Here is a 19,843-nt window from a genome sequence, read left to right as displayed (position 1 = left end):
TGAAAATTTATGAAAATAAAAAAGTCATGAGGGGTTTTAGCACATTCTTACATCATAACTCCACCTTTGAAACAATGGACAATAGTCAAAATATCATAATGGATGGGTAAATAAGCATCCTTAAAGTGAAACAACACATTGGTAGGTAAACAAAGGTATCAACAAATAGAAGAGAGGGAAGGGAACATCACCCTTCAAGTAACTCAGAATAGGTAAAGGTATGCTTGCCAAAGTTTAATGCAGTTTAAATATGAAGATTAAAATTGTTTGGTATTGGATATTCATCACATACAATGTTCCTAGTCAATTTAATCACCATGGCAGGTGGACTGTCGAAATAAATAGACAAAATACTTTCACTTTTGTTAAAAGATTAAAAATTTATGGAAGACCCTACATACAAAAAAACTCTGGGCAAAATGTTTAGTGCATGACCATCCTTGGGACATAAGTAATGTGTGAGTCAAGTTTGGTGAAAATCAGTTGAGAATTGTGGAAATGTATGCATTCAGTGTTCCTAGTCAACTCAATCACCATCGCTGGTGGACAGTGGAAATAAATAAATAAATAAATAGACAAAATCCTTTCACTCTTATAAAAAGATCAAAAAAGTAAGGAAGACCCTGCAGATTATAAAACAGCTGATTAATGCAAATGAATAAGAATCATCTATTGTTGGTTTCCTATTGCTCTAAAGGCCCCAATATTGATTTCTTAAAAATTTAAGTATCCTATATTCGGGTCTGGGATATGAAGCAGCTGTGTATAAAATTTTTAAGAAATTGGATAAAAGATGTAGAAGTTATTGAGGTGCATTAAATTTTTGTACACAAACACAGAAAACTTCACTTTTATAGATATTAGATATATATATATATATATATATATATATATATATATACACACACACACACATACACATTCCCATACATGCAGTCATGCATCCATAACAACATTAGTTATAACTAGACATTTGAACAAGAATGACATAATATCTTACCGTTTGGGGAATGATGGCTATCATCTCATTTTTGCATAATGACATTTTTCTTAAATGGCAGAGTGGTTAAGAAGTCTACTTCCCAGCCATGTGTTTCCGTGTGTTCTCTTTTAATCAGGAAAGTGTCTTGTTCTGTAGCCTTAGGATGACCAAAACCTTATGACTGAATTTGGTTGACAGAAACTAGAAGCCTGTCATGTATACATGTGTGTGTGTTTGTGTGTATATATATATATATATATATATATATATATATATATATATATATATATATATATATGTATGTATATACTGCATATACACATATAGGTTTGGTAATGCAAACAGGAAAATAGAGCTCAAAATATATATATATATATATATTCTTATTAATAGGTGTGGCTTTATGGTAATATACTTGCTTCCCAAGCACATGGTTTTGGGTTCAATCCCACTGCATAGCACCCTGAGCAAATGACCTCTACTATAGCCTACTATAGCCAACCAAAGCCTTGTGAGTGGATCTGGTAAACAGAAACTGAAAGAAGCTCATCATGTGAATGTGTGTGTGTGTGTGTGTGAGACTGCCCCACCACCACCATTTGATTAGTGTTGGTTTGTTTACATCTCCATAACCTAGCAGTGCAGCAAAAGAGATTGATAAAATAAGTACCAGGCTTTAAAAAAAAGCACTGTGGTCAATTCATTTGGCTAAAAATTCTTCAAGGCAGTGCCCCAGCATGGCCACAGTCTATTGACTGAAACAAATAAAAACATAAAAGATAAAAGAAGTTATAGAGTGACTCAGGGGTTGAGGGGGCCTTTGAATCACTCTGTAACTTCTGCTTATTATTATTATCATTATTATTATTATCATTATTGAGCTGGCAGAATCGTTAGCACACTCGGCGAAATTCTTAGCAGTATTTCATCTGTCTTCGCATTCTGAGTTCAATTGCAGCCAAGGTTGACTTTGCCTTTCATCCTTTTGGGATCAATAAATTAAGTACTAGTTACACATTGGGGTCAATGTAATCAACTGGTTCCCTCCCCAAAAATTTCAGGCCTTATGCCTATAGTAGAAAGGATTATTATTATTATTCAGTTGTCTTATTTTTATCATGTGCTTTCGCTGCGCTACCAAGTGCAACTCTGCATATTTTGAGTATGTGCTGTAGTTTGTTTTGGCGCTCTTATTTTCACTGTATTGAAAGTGTTTTACGTCGGATATGTGCAGTGCCTAGTAGTGCTATTTTCTGTATGTTATATATATTTGTAAGTCCTGGTGTTTTGGGTACATATTTGTCTGAATGTTTTTTAGTTATACCTAATGCACCTATTATTATAGGGATTATTTCTGTTTTTAGGCTCCACATTCAGGTTATCTCTATTTCCAGATCTTTGTATTTTGAGAGTTCCTTTTCGAGATACATTGTCATCTGTTGGGATTGATACATTGATTAGTAGACATTTTTTTTTTCTTGATAATCTCTGATAATTACAAGAGGTGGTCATTAAAGATTTCCCCTGACCCATTCCCCAAAGACTGGGGTAAACGAAACTTGGCATAATTATTAGTCCTTTTCTTCATAACCACCACCAACAGTGTCACTTCTCTCGTTGCTTTATGCAGTTGTTAGGACTTTGTGTGTAGAAATTGGTAGGTTGCTTCTGGAGCCAAGACTTTACATCAGAAATATGTTCATCATCATCCAAAAAGTGCTTCCCCTTCAAACAAGATTTTATGGTGGGAAAGTGGTAGAAGTGAGATGGTGCAAGATCAGGAGAGTAAGGGGGATGAGGAAGGATTTCATAGCCACAGGAGTGTGCTTTCATCTGGGCAGCATACACATTGTGAACTGGGGCGTTGTCTTGGAGGAGGTGGACTCCTCTGATCAGCATGCCACACCTCTCTGCTTTTATGATATCTCGCAATTTCTGCAGCAGAGAAATATAATATACCCCTTTAATTGTGGTGCCTTTTGCCAGAAAATCTATCATCACTACTCCAAGCTGGTCCCAAAAGTCTAAGCATTACCTTGCCTGCCAAGGGTTGGACATGAGCTTTCTTTGCAAGTGGTGAGTTGTCATGCTTCCATTGCTTCGACTGGACTTAAGTCTCAGGATCATAGTGATGGACCCATGTTTCATCCTGTGTGATAAGTCTGCCAAAAATATCCTCCTCATTTTTTTGGCACATTGTCAAAGGAGCCTGGGAGCAACTGACTCATTTCTGCTTCGTGGAATCAATCGTGCAGACAACTTACGCATGTGCAAATGGTCATGGATGATTTTTTCCATGGACCCTACACTTATCTTCACTTCTTAGGCTAGTTGCCGAATAGTTATGCAGCAGTCCTCAAAAACAGCAGCTTCTACTTTACAGATCATTTCATCATCAATGAGGGAATATGGTCGTCTAGGAATAGGAGCAGTTTACACTGATGTCCGACCACATTTGAACTGGCATTGCCAGTGCTTGAGGTCGTATGATGGTGCATCATCACCATAAACTTCTTTCATCTCATTGAAAGTCTCTTTTAGTGTACAACCTTTCAAGTATAAGAACCTGATCGCTGATATGAATTCAACTGCCTCCATTATAACACCTTAGTCCACTTCAGCAGCCATAAAAGACAAACGAATACTAGTGGAAAGCTGCAATTTGCAAGGTGACATGTAGAGTCATGTATACCTGTACAAGTTCCATTTCCTGCAATAATCAGAAGTGCATCAGGAGAAATCTTTAATGAACACCCCTAGTATATCCATTCTATTAACCTTGACTTCTCTATCTGTGTGTATTGACATATCCCAGAGCATGGTTGCTTTATCATTTTCTGATACCGTATCTGGGATATGCCTATACCATCTTTTTTTCTGTTGCCATTCCAAAGTGTTGGCATAGCTTCTGGTGTATATAGGTCCCTACTCTGCTATGTCACATCATCAATGTCATCATTTAACAGTCATTTTCCAACTGTTTGTTGTAGCATGGTGTTGATGTATTCCTTCTTAGCCCAGACTGGGCTAATAATATTCTTCTTATTATATTTTTCTTCATTATGTGCTTTTGGTGGTTTCTGGTGGGGAGGCTTTGACCTTGTGCTACAATTAAAAATCCTTCTGTCTCTGCTTTGAGTCCTGAGCTTCTTAACCATTGTTGGGATTTTACTTTGTTTATTCCTTTTCTGTTTAGCTTATCACAGCATTTGCCATGTAAGGGCTTTTCTTGCTCTCATTTTATCATAATACTTTGTTGTTCCAGTTTTAGTTTAGATTTCAGTTGCTTTACAGCATTTACTGTTTGCTCTTTTTCTTCATAATTGTCAGTTATTAGTTTTATTTTCATTATTATTATTATTATTATTATTGTTCAGTAGTTTTATTTTTATAACGTGCTTTCACTTCACTACCGAGCGCAGCTCTGTGCGCCTTGGGTATGTGCTGTGGTTTGCTGTGGTGCTCTTATGTTTACTGTATTGAAAGTGTTTTGCATAGAATGTGTGCAGTACCCAGTAGTGCAATTTTCTGTATGTTATATATATTTGTAAGTCCTGGTATTTTTGTTATGTATTTGTCTGAATATTTTTTTTATTATACCTAAGGCACCTACTATGATAGGAATTGTTTCTGTTTTTAGATTCCACATTCGAGTTATCTCTATTTCCAGGTCTTTGTATTTTGAAAGTTTTTCCATTTCTTTTAGAGAAACGTTGTCATCTGCTGGTATTGATACATCAATTAGAAAGCATTTTTTTTCTTCATGATCTTTGACAACTATATCTGGTCTATTTGCCTTAATTTCTCTATCTGTGTGTATTGGCATATCCCAGAGTATGGTCGCTTTCTCGTTTCTGTGACCTTTTCTGGCGTGTGTTTATACCATCTTATTATTATTATTATTATTATTATTATTATTATTATTATTATTATTATTATTATGGCTGCCGTACTGGGAAGAGATGAAAACTTGGTGCTCTGTAAGTCATAAGAGTGTTTTCAATTTTTCAGCTTGTTAAGGCCTCATTCATTCATTTTAATTGATACAGTTTTGTTTTAAACATTGCCTGGACTGCACTAGTAGCATTTCTGTTTAGAGACAATCCATATTTGCAAGGGGTACACATCAATATTTTAAAGCCTTCTTAAGCTATCAGAAAAAAGCAGATATTTTGGTATTTTCCAAATACTTTGAAATGCAGTGGAGAAAGAACTAATTATAATGTTCAATGACAGGACACATTATTTGTCCAAAGAGCAAAAGAATACTGATGTAGCATTGACCACAGTAAATGACATCATCGCCACACCAGTGAAAACAAACACAGAAGGTAAGACATTTTTGTCTGCTAGCAGCTTCAAAATATTTGACATTCAGCAAATCTACAATTCAACAACACATTCAACAATTCCAGTAACAACAACAATAATAATACCAATAACAAATCTAAAGAAGAAAAGAAAACAAAGAAAATTTTGAAAGAAATGCAAACACCACCACCCACTGCAGTCACCACTACTACAACAAGAGATACTGGAAAGGGGATTTTTTTTACAAGTGCTGCAAAATATTCAGAAGAATTCCACATAAATGCAGATTTAAAACTGGTTAGACAAATTGTTAATGAAAATGGGAGATGAGTAGCATTCAATCCTCCACCTAAGATGCATCAGAGCAAAATTGTACCAGGTGCAAAATGCTACTAAAGCCCAAATTCAAAAATTCAGTTTCCGTCTCCCAAAGCTACTCACAAGGCATTGGTCAGCTTGGGGCTATAGTAGAATACACTTGTCCAAGCTGCTGTGCAGTGGAACTGAACCTGAGACCTAGTGGTTATGCAGCAAACTTCTTGCAACACAACCTCATCATACAAGGATTGGACAAAATGATGGAAACACCTAGCATCATAATTTTGAAATATCTATAAAACTGTCAAAATCTTGTTTATTTTTATTTTTTTGATTTATTATTAGTGTTGCTTAATATGTTTTGCTAAAATTGCTGTTTCTTTTCAGATATCATCAGAAAAAGGTAATTAAAATTCATTAAAATCACAGATCTATCGGACTTTCAAAGAGGTCAAATTGTTGGTTCTCATATGGCTGGCGCTAGCATAACAAAAACAGCCAAAATGTTTGGTGTATCAAGAAGTACTGTCTGGAAAGTAATGACAGCCTTTGAGAAAGAGGGATAAAATTCCTTGTCGAAACAAAACTCCGGAAGAAAACTAAAACTTTCAGATAGGGACTGTCAGACTCTTATGCAAATCGTTAGAAAGGGTCACAAAAGTATAGCTCCCAAAATAACTGCAGAGCTTAATGACCACTTCGAGAACCCAGTTTCCACAAAACTGTTTGCTGGGAGTTGCACAAAGCCAGATTTCACGGGAGGGCTGCAATCAGAAAACCACTACTTTCAAAAATAAACCTTACAAAGCATTTAGAGTGGAGTACTACCCTACAGAATTGGTCCCTAGAGCAGTGGAAGAATGTTATTTTCTCGGACGAGTCATCCTTTACCTTATTTCTGATCACTGGCCAAGTATACGTGTGGAGACAGCCAAAAGAAGCATTTGACCCAGACTGCCTTCTTTCAACTGTTAAACATGGAGGAGGATCTGTGATAATCTGGGGGGCTATATCTTGGAAATCCGCTGGCCCAGTGGTTTCCCTTCATGGCAGAATTAATAGTCAAGACTTTAAGAATTGTATCGGATCAAATTCATCCTATGGTTGCGAAACTGTTTCCGGAAGGGCACGCAATCTTTCAGAATGATAATTCACCAATTCACACAGCTAAAGTTGTAACTGAATGGCACGAGGAATATTCTAGTGAAGTTGAACATCTTATCTGGCCACCACAGTCCCTAGATCTCAGTATTATTGAACATTTAGGGTGCATTTTAGAAAAACAAGTAAGGAGTCGATATCCTCCACCATCATCACTACAAGAACTGGAGACTGTTTTAGCTGAAGAATGGACAAAAATTCCTTTGGAAACAATTCAAACTTTGTACGAGTCCATACCTCATAGAATTCAAGCTGTAATTACTGCCAAAAGCAGTCCTACTCCATATTAAAATAAATTTGTTTTAAATTTTAAGGTGTTTCCATTATTTTGTCTAACCCTTGTATATATATTTATATATATGACAGTGGGGTTATGAAACTTGCTTCCCATTCATGTGGTCTTCTATTCAGTCCATCTTCATTGCAACTTGGGGAAGTGTCCAACTTGTATCAAATATAAAATTGGTAGGCATTAGAACTGCTTCTGTGGTGAAGAAAAAGACATTTGCTTAATAACCAATAATATTCTAAAAAATGATTGGTGCAGGCTTGGCTATGTGGTAAGAAGTTTGCTTCCCAACCACACTGTTGCATGTTCAGTCCTGCTGCTTTGTACCTTGGCAAGTGTCTTCTATTATAGCTTTGGGCTGACTAAAGCCTTGTGAATGGATTTGGTCAGCAAACTAAAAGGTGGCGAGCTGGCAGAAACGTTACCCCGCCGGGCGAAATGCTTAGGGGTATTTCGTCTGCCATTACGTTCTGAGGTCAACTTTGCCTTTCATCCTTTCGGGGTCGATAAATTAAGTACCAGTTACGCACTGGGGTCGATGTAATCGACTTAATCCCTTTGTCTGTCCTTGTTTGTACCCTCTATGTTTAGCCCCTTGTGGGCAATAAAGAAATAAGAAACTAATAGAAGCCCGCCATATATGCATGCATGTATGTATGTATGTGTGCTCGCATTCTTGTGTATATATGTCTGTGTCTGTCCCCCATCATTGCTAGGCAACCATTATTGTTTGTGTACGTCCCTGTAACTTATTGGCATTGCACAAGAGACCAATTGAATAAGTACCTGCATTTAAAAAGTACTGGGGTCAATTTGTTCAGTCAAAACCTTTCAATACAGTATCCCAGCATGGACGCAATTCAATGACTAAAGCACTATATAATAAAAGATTATATCTTTTTTTTTTCTTTTCTTTTTTTTTTTTTCATTATTATAATGAAAAAAATTGTTTGTACTATAGGCACAAGGCTTGGTATTTTAGGGGTCGGCAGCTAATCGATTGGATTGACGCCAGTGCACGACCGCTCCTTCTTTTATTGACTCTGAAATTCGGCCCCGTCGGAATTTAAACTCAGAACGAAAAGCCGAAAGAAATGCTGTAAAGCATTTTATCTGGTATATTAACGATTCTGCCAGCTAACTCTCCGGCTTATGATAATGCGACAGAAAAAGTTGCAAGGGAAGTAACTGCAGGAATCTTTGTAATTGAGTTGGTTCCCTTTTGTGAGCGAGTAACGTTTAATCGATCGTATCTTCGCGTATCTAAAGCTTTATGTTAATATCATTAGCTCAGAAACCGTCTGGGTTATCACTTATACTTGCCAAAATAGTATGAAATAATAAATCTCCACCAATGCAAAACCCCATACCTGAAAGACTTAGTGGCATGTAATCAAGCAATATACATGACACTAACAGAAACACATCTGGATGCTGAGATATGCATACCAAAGTATGCTGTATTTCGAACAGACAGGAGAGAAAAAATTCATGGTGGGGTGATAATATACATCCTGGAAGATGTCATGCTTGTGGTCCTGCTGTCACATTCAAACTTAGTTTGTCCTACACTGGTAGTAAAAATTAAACTGACCAAAACAGTAATGTGTACTACATATTGCCCACCAGATGCTCCAGATCATGGGGACTCATTCGAAGAGAGCCTCACAAAGATAGAAGTATTACCCAGTTTTGTTACAACCTTCACATACTTTTTTTAGGAGACTTTGACCTCCATAATGTTGAATGACCTAAGGGCCACCTTCTCTCAGGTATGTCACTTGCATGAACAGAGACAAGCAGAATTTCTGCTTAACCTCATGACATGCTCTTTATGAAGCGAATAGTTCTCCACCCAACAAGGGGTAAAAATATTCTAGATCTCTGCTTCGCAAATAATGCAACACTCATCCATGATGTTAAGGTGACACCAACGATTTTCGGCTACAAGAAGCACCCAACTCCTTTCTATCTGGAACTTGCATAAAGTGGTTATGGAATGAAACTGATCTACAAGTCTCTCTAGACAAGATATCGACATAAAACTACAGAACGTTATGACAATCATGCATGCCATATGCAGTAAGATAACTTCAGAGGGAATGATGACAGAAAAACACCATTCCTAGGGATAGGAAGATTCTAATGAGATGACAAGCAAAGATCTCAAACCGTCTGAGTCATAAAAGGATAGTAAAGAATCCTATCTCAAACAAACACTGCTTGAGATTGAAAGTGAACTCAAACATTTCCTTGAGAAGGAGATAGCAGAGAAGGAAGCCAGGGTTGTCAAAAATGTAAAGACAAACCCTAAAGACTTCTAAAGATTTGCAAAAAAAGTCTGCTTCAGTACGGTGCAAGGTAAGGGTTCACCAACTGCAGACGATAAGTGAAATACTGAATGTGCATTACAATATTGTTTCCTCAACTCCTTTGGGGCACTTGCAAATAGCTATACCTTAAGAGTTCTTTGGCACCACAGCTTTACACAAAGAGATGACAATTATTGATAACATCAAAATAGAAAAAACTGATGTAATATCAGCCATCGATGAAATGAACTTAAACTCAGTCACTAGCCCTGATGGATTCTCAGCAGCCCTCCTAAGGAACTGCAAAGGGGCTAAAACAAGACCACTACAGATACTCTTCCAGAGCTTCCCCGCAACTGAGAGACTTCTCAGAAAGTTAAAGGAAGGCTTATGTCCTATCCGTAAAGGAGGTAGCAGAGTAGATGCTAATAATACTATAGGCCTGTCTCTCTAACCTCCCATATCAGCAAAGTCATGAAAGACATTTTCCAAAGGAAACTGCATTCATGGAATATATAATAATTTACTCCTTGACACCCAGCATGGTTTCCACTCAGGAAGAAGCTGCCTTGCACAGCTTCTGCAACATTATGACTAGGTGGTGAAACAAAGACAGAATTCAGGTTGTGACAGTCAAGGAGATAGTAATAACGAGTGGAGTGCCTCAGGGAACTGTCTTGCAGCTGCTGTTGTTTATGATGGCTCTTTTGAACATGCCATCAGTTACAGACATCCACACCTACTAGCTATGCCAATGACACAAAAGTAATACAAGCAGTGAAGGAACCTTCGAATTTTAATCTACAGAAAGACAGAGATGTCATATATAAATAGACTGAAGAAAACAGCATGCACTTCCTTGCAGAGAAATTCCAAGCCTTCACTATCAGCTGGCTTGTGCTAACATTCTGCCACACTGGTATTTTAGACCAAAGGAGCAGCAATCCCAGAGTCAAGTACTGTGGTTGATCTGGGATTGATGTAAGCCACAATGCCTCATTTCACATGCGCATCACCAAGATGATGGTAATGTGGAAGTGAACTTCAGAATAAGGGACTAGGAAACTATGCTGGTTCTCTGGAAAACATTTGTCCTCAGCCCTCTGGACTATGGCTCTCTGCTGTGGTCACCTTACAGTGTCAAATTACTAGTGGAACTTGAGGCAGTTCAGCAGTGTTACACCAGGAAGATTGCATCAACGGAAAAGCTGAGCTACTGGGAGAGACTGAAAGAGCTACTATCCTACTGCTTGGAGCAAAGACAGGAGAGATATGCAGTGATGTACATATGGAAGAGCATCATGAGCTATACTAACTCCCAAACCAGAAGTCACTGCATTGTTCCAAAGATTCCAGGTATTCCTTCTAGAGTGTGGACCATGTACTGCAATAGTTTGTGATCCTAGAACCCACAGCTATTTAATACCATGCTAAAACATCTTAGGGGTTTACATGGAGTTGAGGGTAGATGTTTTCAAAAAACAACTTGACCTCCTGCTCTCCAAGGTCTCAGATGAACCTACATCACAGCAAGAAACTCAAAAGAGGGCAGCAATATTGAACTGCCTCCTTCACAAAATGCCAGTCTCATAAGAATGGCCACTGAAAAGGTGATAACACTGGTGGTGCTCCTGCATGGCCACAACCTTTGGGTTGAAACACCTAAAAGAATAAAAGAACATTATAAATATTCCATCATATTTTTGCTGTAAATATGAAAGATAACTCCGATGGTTCTGAGTCATTGCTTTCTAACATAGGCACAAAGCTTCAGATATGAGAGAAGATATGGTCGATTTTGAACTCCAATTCCTGTTATTTGCTCAATAAAACAAGATCATAAAACATGACCTAGACGCCGCAGGCTTCCCCTCCCAACTCGAGCCAACGGGGCTGAATAGAGGAAACAGTAAAAGGTCAGACGCCATGACAATTTTACCATTCATCTGCGATGTCACATGCTGCAGCACCTTCATCAGTGGGAACCTGGTGTGTTCAGCTGCCAGCCCAGGCTCCACAGCTCTTCAATGTGAGAAAGGCAAAATGCCAAAGTATCGGCCACTCTGATAGATTTGAGGTCTAGCATTCATGGTCCCTAACCACATCCCTCCTTACTACTATTAGGGCTGAGATGGCTATCCGCAAGTGCAAAGTTCCCTGGTCAAAATGGCTGTTCCAGCCCGTCTCCCCCGCCATCCTCCGGCGCAACACCTTTTCTATTTTGTCCTCTGAGACCATGAGGCGGACTGACAAGGCTTGTGTCTCTTAAATATAATTTCTATTAGCTCAACAATCTACTCCAGAAACAGAAACTTTACATTTTTGTTTTGAACTTTGTAAAACAGCAAGAATTATTTATAAAGGGAACTAACTCAAAGATAAGTCTTTATGCAGTTACTTCCCTTATTGCGTTTTAATTTTAAGATTGTCTGTATCAATATTGTTTGTTGATGCAGTTGAGACACAGCTGTTAGTGGACCAATCGACATTTTTGGATATAAGGATGTAGTTTGTTTATCCGACACCTAGAAACTAGATTTAAGACCTGTATAATTAAATGAACTACCCAGCGTGTATTAACTGCTTGTACATAAATGTTATTGCCTATATTCATTGAACTATGTCTATATAAATTGTCTATCTCAACATTATCTACTAACTGTTGTATCTATCAGATAAGGACTACATACATGAGCCAAGGAAGATACATCCACCTGTTCGATCAACCTGCTAAAAGTAGCGGCCAAATTTTCCATTAAATCACACAGTACTATCTTACAAAAAGAAAAGGCGCATTAACTCAATGCAGTCACAAATGTAGAAAAAGATAGGATTTATACCCATTGTTTAAACATTCAACAGCTACCTTTTGTAGCCATCCAATTGACACATACACATTGGTTATATTCAGTGAGCATATATTTAATGTATCTCTTCAGACAATATACCTGTACTGTGTGGTTAAAAAGTTTCTATGATCTGGGCCAGAACTGACCTGAGGTTCAACAACCAACAGAAAAAAGTAGAATAAAATGAAGTAAATAAAAAAGACTCCAGCTTTTACTTCCCAACTTTGTAGTTTTGTAATCAGTCCCGTTGCATGGCATCTTGGGCAGTTGTCTTCCATAGCCTTGTAAGTGTATTTGATTGATGGAAATTTAAAGAAGTTTTTTGTGTGTGTGCATATATATGTATGTATGTATGTATGTATATAATTATATATATATATATATATTTGGTGTCGCATGGCCAAAAATTACCGTGAATTTTTTTTAGAGACACTTTCAAATTTATCAGAATATCGGACTGAGGATTGGAATAGGGATTTTTCATTCTCTTAACCATGAAACGATCGTATCCGATTAACTAAAGACTTGTTTTGTTTATGCTTTCCCCTCCGGTTTTTTGTTCTATGTGTGCCATAAATATCACCATCCATTTAGAGAAAAATTTGTAGTTTAGAATCAGTAGTTCTTTGACTGCTATTTCTAAATTTTCAATATGTTGGAGAAGCAACTCAATGCTAATCCCTGTATATTTATGATTATATATATATATATATATATATATATATATATATATATATATAAATATTATATAGTGTCTGGGGAGAATCATGTTGTCTTAATGGGTTATTATCTAACACACTCACCAGTGTGTTAGATAATAAGGCATTAAGACAATATGACTCTTCCCAGATACAACATAGCTTACTTCAAAATAGCACCCAGTCCACACTGTAAAGTGATTGGCATTTAAAAACCTCCAGCTGCTAAAACTGACCTCACCTGTGCTTGCTAAGTCCATTCTGCTGGAGTGGTTGGTGTCAGGAAGGGTATCCAGCTGTAAAAATCATGCCAAAACAGTTACAGAAGTCTGGTGCAGGCTTCTGCTGGGTCAGCTCTTGTCAAACCATCTCACCCATACCAGTATGGAAGGCAGACATTAAACGATGATGATGATGAAATATATATATAATACGTGTGCATTATCTATTTGTGTGTGGTGGGGTGTATCCCCATGTTACAGTACCACACAATGGTAATAAGAAGAGCTTCAAGCTGTAGAAAATCTACTTCAACAAAGTACATCTGAGCCATGCAAGCATGGAAAATAAGACATAAGAACAATGATAATGATGATGTCTATTCACACACATCCATATTGTATTTGTCCATATAACCTCTGTACAAGGTTTCTGCTACTATTTACTTGACATATATATACTGTATCTATCAAATGAACATTCACTTTCTATGCTTGTCTTGTTAAATATTTGTATCCAATTCCAGGTAAGCACTATAATAAATACTGTTTCCTTCATACTGGTCTCAAATTTTGGCACAAGTCTAGCAAGTTTAGGGAAGGGTTTCAGTCGATTACATTGACCCCAGTACTCAATTGGTACTTATTTTATCAACCCCAAAAGGATGAAAAGCAAAGTCAACCTTGGCAGAATTTGAATTCAGAATGTAAGGATAGACAAAATTCCTCTAAGTATTTCGCCCGGCATGCTAACAACTCTGCCAGTTTGCCACCTTCTGTTTCTTTTATATTAGCACCTAAATTTCATTCTGGATTGTTTGAGCTCAAATCACTAAACTTTATTTTGCCACTAATGTCATCAACATCATTTTACATGTGCTTTCCATTGCAGCATAGGTTGGATATTTTGACAGGACTGAACAGATCAGAGAACTAAGAGAACTAAGTCTTGCTTGGTACCCCAGCATGGCTGCAGTCTAATGACTGAAACAAGTAAACGATAAAAGATCATTTCTTCAGTTGGCTACCTTTCATAATGTCAGCCACTTTACAAAATGTACTGGTGCTTTTTTTATGGTACCAACACTAATGAGATTGCCTTATAAGTCTGAAGAGCTTCTTCATTTAAGAGGGAGGATTAGAGATAAGGTGGTTGCTTTATATGACATTAAAAGGTTAAAGTATGATGGTGTGGGGCTGGTAAAGGTTTACTGCTTGTGGAGAAGATTCGTGGCTACCTTACATATTATATAGGTGGATAAGGGTAACTGGAATCAGGTTCAAACAGAGGTGAATACAGTGAGGATGAGGTGGCAGAATGTACTCACATGGTAAAATGTCTAAGAGAATGTGGATAGAGAAGAATCAGGAAAGTGGTGAGTAAAGATGTATGGTTGTGGGAAGAGGGTGACATGGATATAAACATGGGGTGGCAGAGATAAGATGTGTGTATATATATATATATATATATATATATATATATATATATATTTATTTACAAAGAAGTAAAAAATGAAAAAAATAATATATAAAAAAATAAATATACCAATACATTATATTGTCTTTGAGCTTTTAAAGTTCAGTGGTAATTCATGTAGATAATGGTTGGAAAAATAAGGATGCATGAAAATTGAGAGTTGTGTTAGGTTTTAAAAAAAAGAGAAAAGGAGCTAAAAGTTTGTGTTAAGCAGGAAGTGTGGTGTCAAAACAGGAAGTGTGTGTAAGGGAAGACAAATCTTTTTAGTTGGAGTTAACTCTTTTTCAACAGGAAGTTTACAGACAAGAAGTGCTCAAATGTAATCGTGACAGAGATAAAAAAAACATTGATCATAGAACAAGCATCAAATTCGAGTCAACAAACATAAATATATATATATATATGTATGTATGTGATAGGCGTCTTTCAGTTTTTGTCTTCCAAATCCACTCACTAGGCTTTGGTTGGCCCAAGGCTATACTAGAAGACATTTGCTCAAAGTGCCATGCAGTAGGACTGTACCCAAAACTATGTGGTTGGGAAACAAGCTTCTTACCACAGAACCACACCTAACTTGTGTGTGTAGGGGATGAATGAAGCAAATGGTGAACAGAGGTTAAGTGGTAAATATGAATGGGAGATAATAAAAATGAGAAATGGATGCTGATTGGTGGTTGCACAGAGGAGAGGGAGTGGTGATTAGCTATACAGAAATGGTGATATGGTACAGTATCTACCATATCACCATTTCTGCTTTCAATTCAAACACCTCAGAATAATACAGTAGATAGGAGAGTGGTTGTCTGGTGAGGAGTGGGGTTAGAGGTTGCAAGTGGGAAGTAGGGTGAAAGATGTATGTATGTATGTCTCTTCTATTTTTAATCATTTAAACTCTTCCTCTGAAGGAGCTGGTTTCCAACAAAGATATAAACTTCTATCTTTGGAATGTAGATAATGAAAACAATGTCACATTTTAAACCTGAGAAAAGTCTTGCCTGGTTTTACTGTTCTGCTTACAGATTATATTTGTGATATCAGTTGATTGAAATGTTTCTTTTTCTGAAAATCCAAGCTTATGCAGACTGATAGTTAAGCATGTACTTACAAAACCAACTGCTCCAATTATTATTTGGTATAAATGTAATCCGGATATAGAAGCTGGAGGTTTCAAAACAGTTATCTATGGTTATCTTTTCTCTTTGATTTTCAAAGAGATATTTACATCAGCAGGACAGCTGACATCTATGATGGTACACACTTGTTCTTGTCTGTCCCAAACAATATCCATCATCTGGTGCTTACATTTAACAGATGTTTTGGTGGGAAGTATTCTTTATGCTGGTATTTATGTACATGTTCAATAACAGGGAACTCTATATTTATTCCAGAATAGCCTTTTTTACAAATGGCATTGTATGTTGTTTTTACATCATATCACATAGGGAGGTAGTACCTTGATGACATTTTTGGGCAGCTGCTAATCACAAGAATATGACATAATCTACATTTACAGTTGCATCTTGGAACTTCAACAGCTTCACTGTCTCTTATGTTGATTAGGTATTTAGCAGCAATCTCCTGTTCTTGAATTACAAATGCATAGCCTTCAAAGTGTGATGTGATGTAGTGGTCGTGAGTCCAAGAGAGGCTTCTCTTCATGCCAATGTTACTATCTTCTTCAAGAGAGATAGTGAGACCATTTATGCACAGGTTTTATGTCTGGAAGACTGATTTTTACCTGTTCAACAATTAAATAAGAACATTTCTTCTGTCCAAATTCCATTCCTTTGTCAGCTGAAAATGTTATTAATTCCAATTGTTTTTTGAAATTGTTAACATTTTTAGCATAAATCTTGAGGTCATCCACAAAGAAATTATTGGTTACATTAATATCTCTTGTAATTTCAGACCCTAGCATGTAGCCATTTATTATTTTTTTTTTTTTGTAGCTTGACTGATAATGGAAAATGATTATGTATGTATGCATGCATGTATGTATGTATGTATTATGTATGTTATGTATGCATGTCATTATTCAGTTTCATCTCAGGATTTCTTGCCAATAGAGAAAGAGCCAGATTCTAACCTAGATCCAAGGCATGTATGTATGTGTATATGTATGTGTGTGTGTATGTGTGTGTGTGTGTATGTATGTATGTATGTATGTATGTATGTAGAGTGTGGTGCAGGGTGAAAGAGAGAAAGAGATCTGTTGTGTGTGATTGATGTGACTGGGTCAAATAAAAACATGGCTATGAGAATTTAAAGGTGAAACGTTTGAAATTTTACCCTCAGCTACCCACACTGCCTTTTTTTAAAGAATGATAAGATATTCTGTTGATGCAAGAAATGTGTGTGTGTGTGTGTGTGTGCACAAGCACATGAAAGACCTATTTAATTTCATATTTTATTCTCTTTCTATATCCAGGTAAAGGTCTTCAACAAAATATTAATCTAGAAAATTTGAATTTATCTGCAAATAAAATCACTTTCCTAAAGGTTTGTAATTATTGATGATTACCAAGTTCTAATTCTTAGAAGTCTGTCTTCTATTTCTTCTTGTTTTTGTTTTCTTTTATTTCTTTTATTTCTTACTAATATAATTATAAACATATTAAGAAGGGCTGTGAAATCTCCCACTAATTTTTATCATGGGATGGTTTAGCAGCAATTCCCCTTTACTCAGTCTATCAACTTGTCCCAAATGTCTTTTTAACCTTGTTTGTTTCTCATAAATTTCGTCTACGCTTGAATGATTCTTTACAATCTATTTGTTCTCTTCTTTGTATCCAACTCTATCTGCAGCAACCATAACAGCAGCCCAAATAATCTTGTTAGTTTCAGTTATATTTTCTCATCTGGAGGAGCCCAAGGGCTGAATCTATCTTTGCAGTTTCAACTTCAGGACCAAGCACCCACCTCAGATTGGTGGGTGCTTGATCCTGATCTTCTCTAATATATTGGCACAGCATCCTTCACTATGTCTTGTTGGTCATCATCATATTCTTGTGATATAGCTCTTCCCATTACTTCTTCATTTGCTGGGAATGAATTTACATTTATATTTTGCTCTATCTCTTCACTCCCGTCATTCATTTCCCTATCCTTTTTTTCTTTCTCTGACTAGCATGGCTATACTGAGAATGAGTGTGTGAATGTGCATGGCCTAGGATCAGCTTGGAAGCAAGGTTACTTGCTCAATGATCTCAGGTTGCTTGATTTAGATGTGGCTACCATTAGTGGAACAAGGATCTCCAGAAAGCATGCTCTAGCATCCATTTTTGAGGACTATAAGATATTCTCATCTTGTGGTCTATGAAGAGCAGGTGGCAGTGTAGCAGTGCTACTCCGGAAATCCTTAGGTCTCCTAGTATGGGCTATCTTCCTGGACCCGGATGGTAGGATGGTGGATCTGGACCTGAATAGCAGTTAAGGTAGCATCAACAGGGGCTTGGAAGGCCAGATTTCTTCAAGCATCTAGAAACATTTTTGGGAATGTCACACTTTAGTACTAGTGGGGGACTGGAATAGTATTTTGGACGTACAGAAGAACTGTGTAGGTTTAGAACATAGCAGAAGTGGGTGTAAAAGCCTTGAAAACCTCCTCAGGACTTTCCAGCTTTCTGACAAGTACCAACTGGATTTCTCTGATGTGCCAGTGTGGACATGGAGCAACCACAATGGGTCAGAGGATAGTGATAGCATAGGTTGTCCACAATTTAAATTGGTCAGCTGCACAGATCACAAGTTTGTGATATGCACAGTTGATTCAGATATGACCCATAGACAGGGACCCAGTAACTGGAAGTTGAATGTGTCCTTACTGACTTGCAAAGACTACAGGGACCAGATTAGCAAACTAATTAAGCAGCAGTTGACAGGGGCAATCATCAACAACCAGCAGTGGAACGCCCTGAAGAGAGTGATTAGAGTAGAATCAATAGCGTTTAGCAAAGATTTAGGTACTATCCTCGAGATTGGAAAGAGCTAGTTAGCAAACTAGAAGAGGCTATTAGTAAAGACATCGCAACCGATGTGTTAGCAGCAAGAATGACCCTTGACCATTTTTTTAACGTAAACAATGAAGGGTGCATTGTCAGAGCTAAGACCCATGTGCTAAAACATGAAGGAACTAAAGCCGTCTGATGAGCCAGAACAGTAGAGATGCAACGTGGAAACAAAACCATGATCGAGTCTTTGACAGATCAAGACAAGCACATGCCACTTGGTTCTGAGTGGGTGGCTTTCCAGTAGTGCTTTGCATGGCTGTTTGGGGAGGGCAATAGGTCAAAGACAGTAGCAGAGTTTACTTCATACCTGGACGGCCTACCACAGCTCTCCACAATGGATGGGAGATTCTGCAAAAAGCTGATTACTGCCACTGAAATACGAGAAGCAATGAGCAATTGCACAAGTTGCAAATCAATGTTTTGGATGGTCTGCCCTATGAATTCTATGTATTCAGGCCAAATTTGTTTGACAGCTTTTTGGCAGATGTCTACAGTAACTGGTAGCAGAACAGGAGAATTCCTAGTATTGTTAGCCAGGGTGTGGTAACACTGCTGAGAAAGGACATGCTAGGGAATTTTTGACCCATAACTCTGCTAAACACAGAGTTTAAGATTCTGGCCAAGGGGTTAGCGAAAAGGTTGGCACTTGTCATCAGTAGTCTGGCCAGGGAGGTACAAATGTGTGGATTCCCGAGCAGGTCTATCCACAATAACCTCTACTTTATGCAATACACCATAGAGAGGACAGGGACTAAAGCTGGCTTCGGTGGGGCCCTAATCAATTTAGATCAGTTGAAACCTTTCGATAAGGTCAATCATCACTACTTGGAAGCCATCCTTAAAACAGCTAGTTTCGGACCCATTTTCAGAGGATAGATTACTGTAATGCACAGCAGTACCTGCTCGGTGTTCAAAGTAAATGGCCACCTATTGAAACCATTTAGTATTGCACATTCGGTCCACCAGGGCTGCCCACTGTCACCTCTTCTGTATGTGCTGGCTCTCAAGCCACTGCTGCAGAAGTTGGAATAGTTAAGAAGCCTCCCTCTCAAAATTGGACTTGTGAGGTCAGTGTACGTGAATGATGTCACTGTCATGGTGTCAGATGCCTCTGAAGTGGAGATGGTCAGCTCCATTGTAAGGGAATATGAGTTGGTTGCAGGTGTCAACAGGTTGGTGGGATTGCAACTGGGTACCTGGAGAGGAATATCAATGCTG

At 37.6% G+C, this 19,843-nt stretch overlaps 1 protein-coding gene across 1 annotated transcript in view; it reads left to right on the top strand.

Annotated features, from left to right (window-relative positions):
• The window catches only part of LOC106884215 (leucine-rich repeat-containing protein 9), a 122,072-nt gene that overhangs the window by 12,095 nt on the left and 90,134 nt on the right, over window positions 1-19,843 (top strand). The window contains exon 6 of the mRNA XM_014935467.3: window positions 17,044-17,114. Coding sequence (XP_014790953.1) covers window positions 17,044-17,114 — 71 coding nt within the window. The remainder of the gene's footprint in view (window positions 1-17,043; window positions 17,115-19,843) is intronic.

This window comes from Octopus bimaculoides, chromosome 9 (assembly GCF_046866305.1).
Source record: "Octopus bimaculoides isolate indiv1 chromosome 9, ASM4686630v1, whole genome shotgun sequence".
Lineage (NCBI taxonomy): Eukaryota > Metazoa > Mollusca > Cephalopoda > Octopoda > Octopodidae > Octopus > Octopus bimaculoides.
This window is presented reverse-complemented; position numbering and strand designations above follow the sequence as displayed.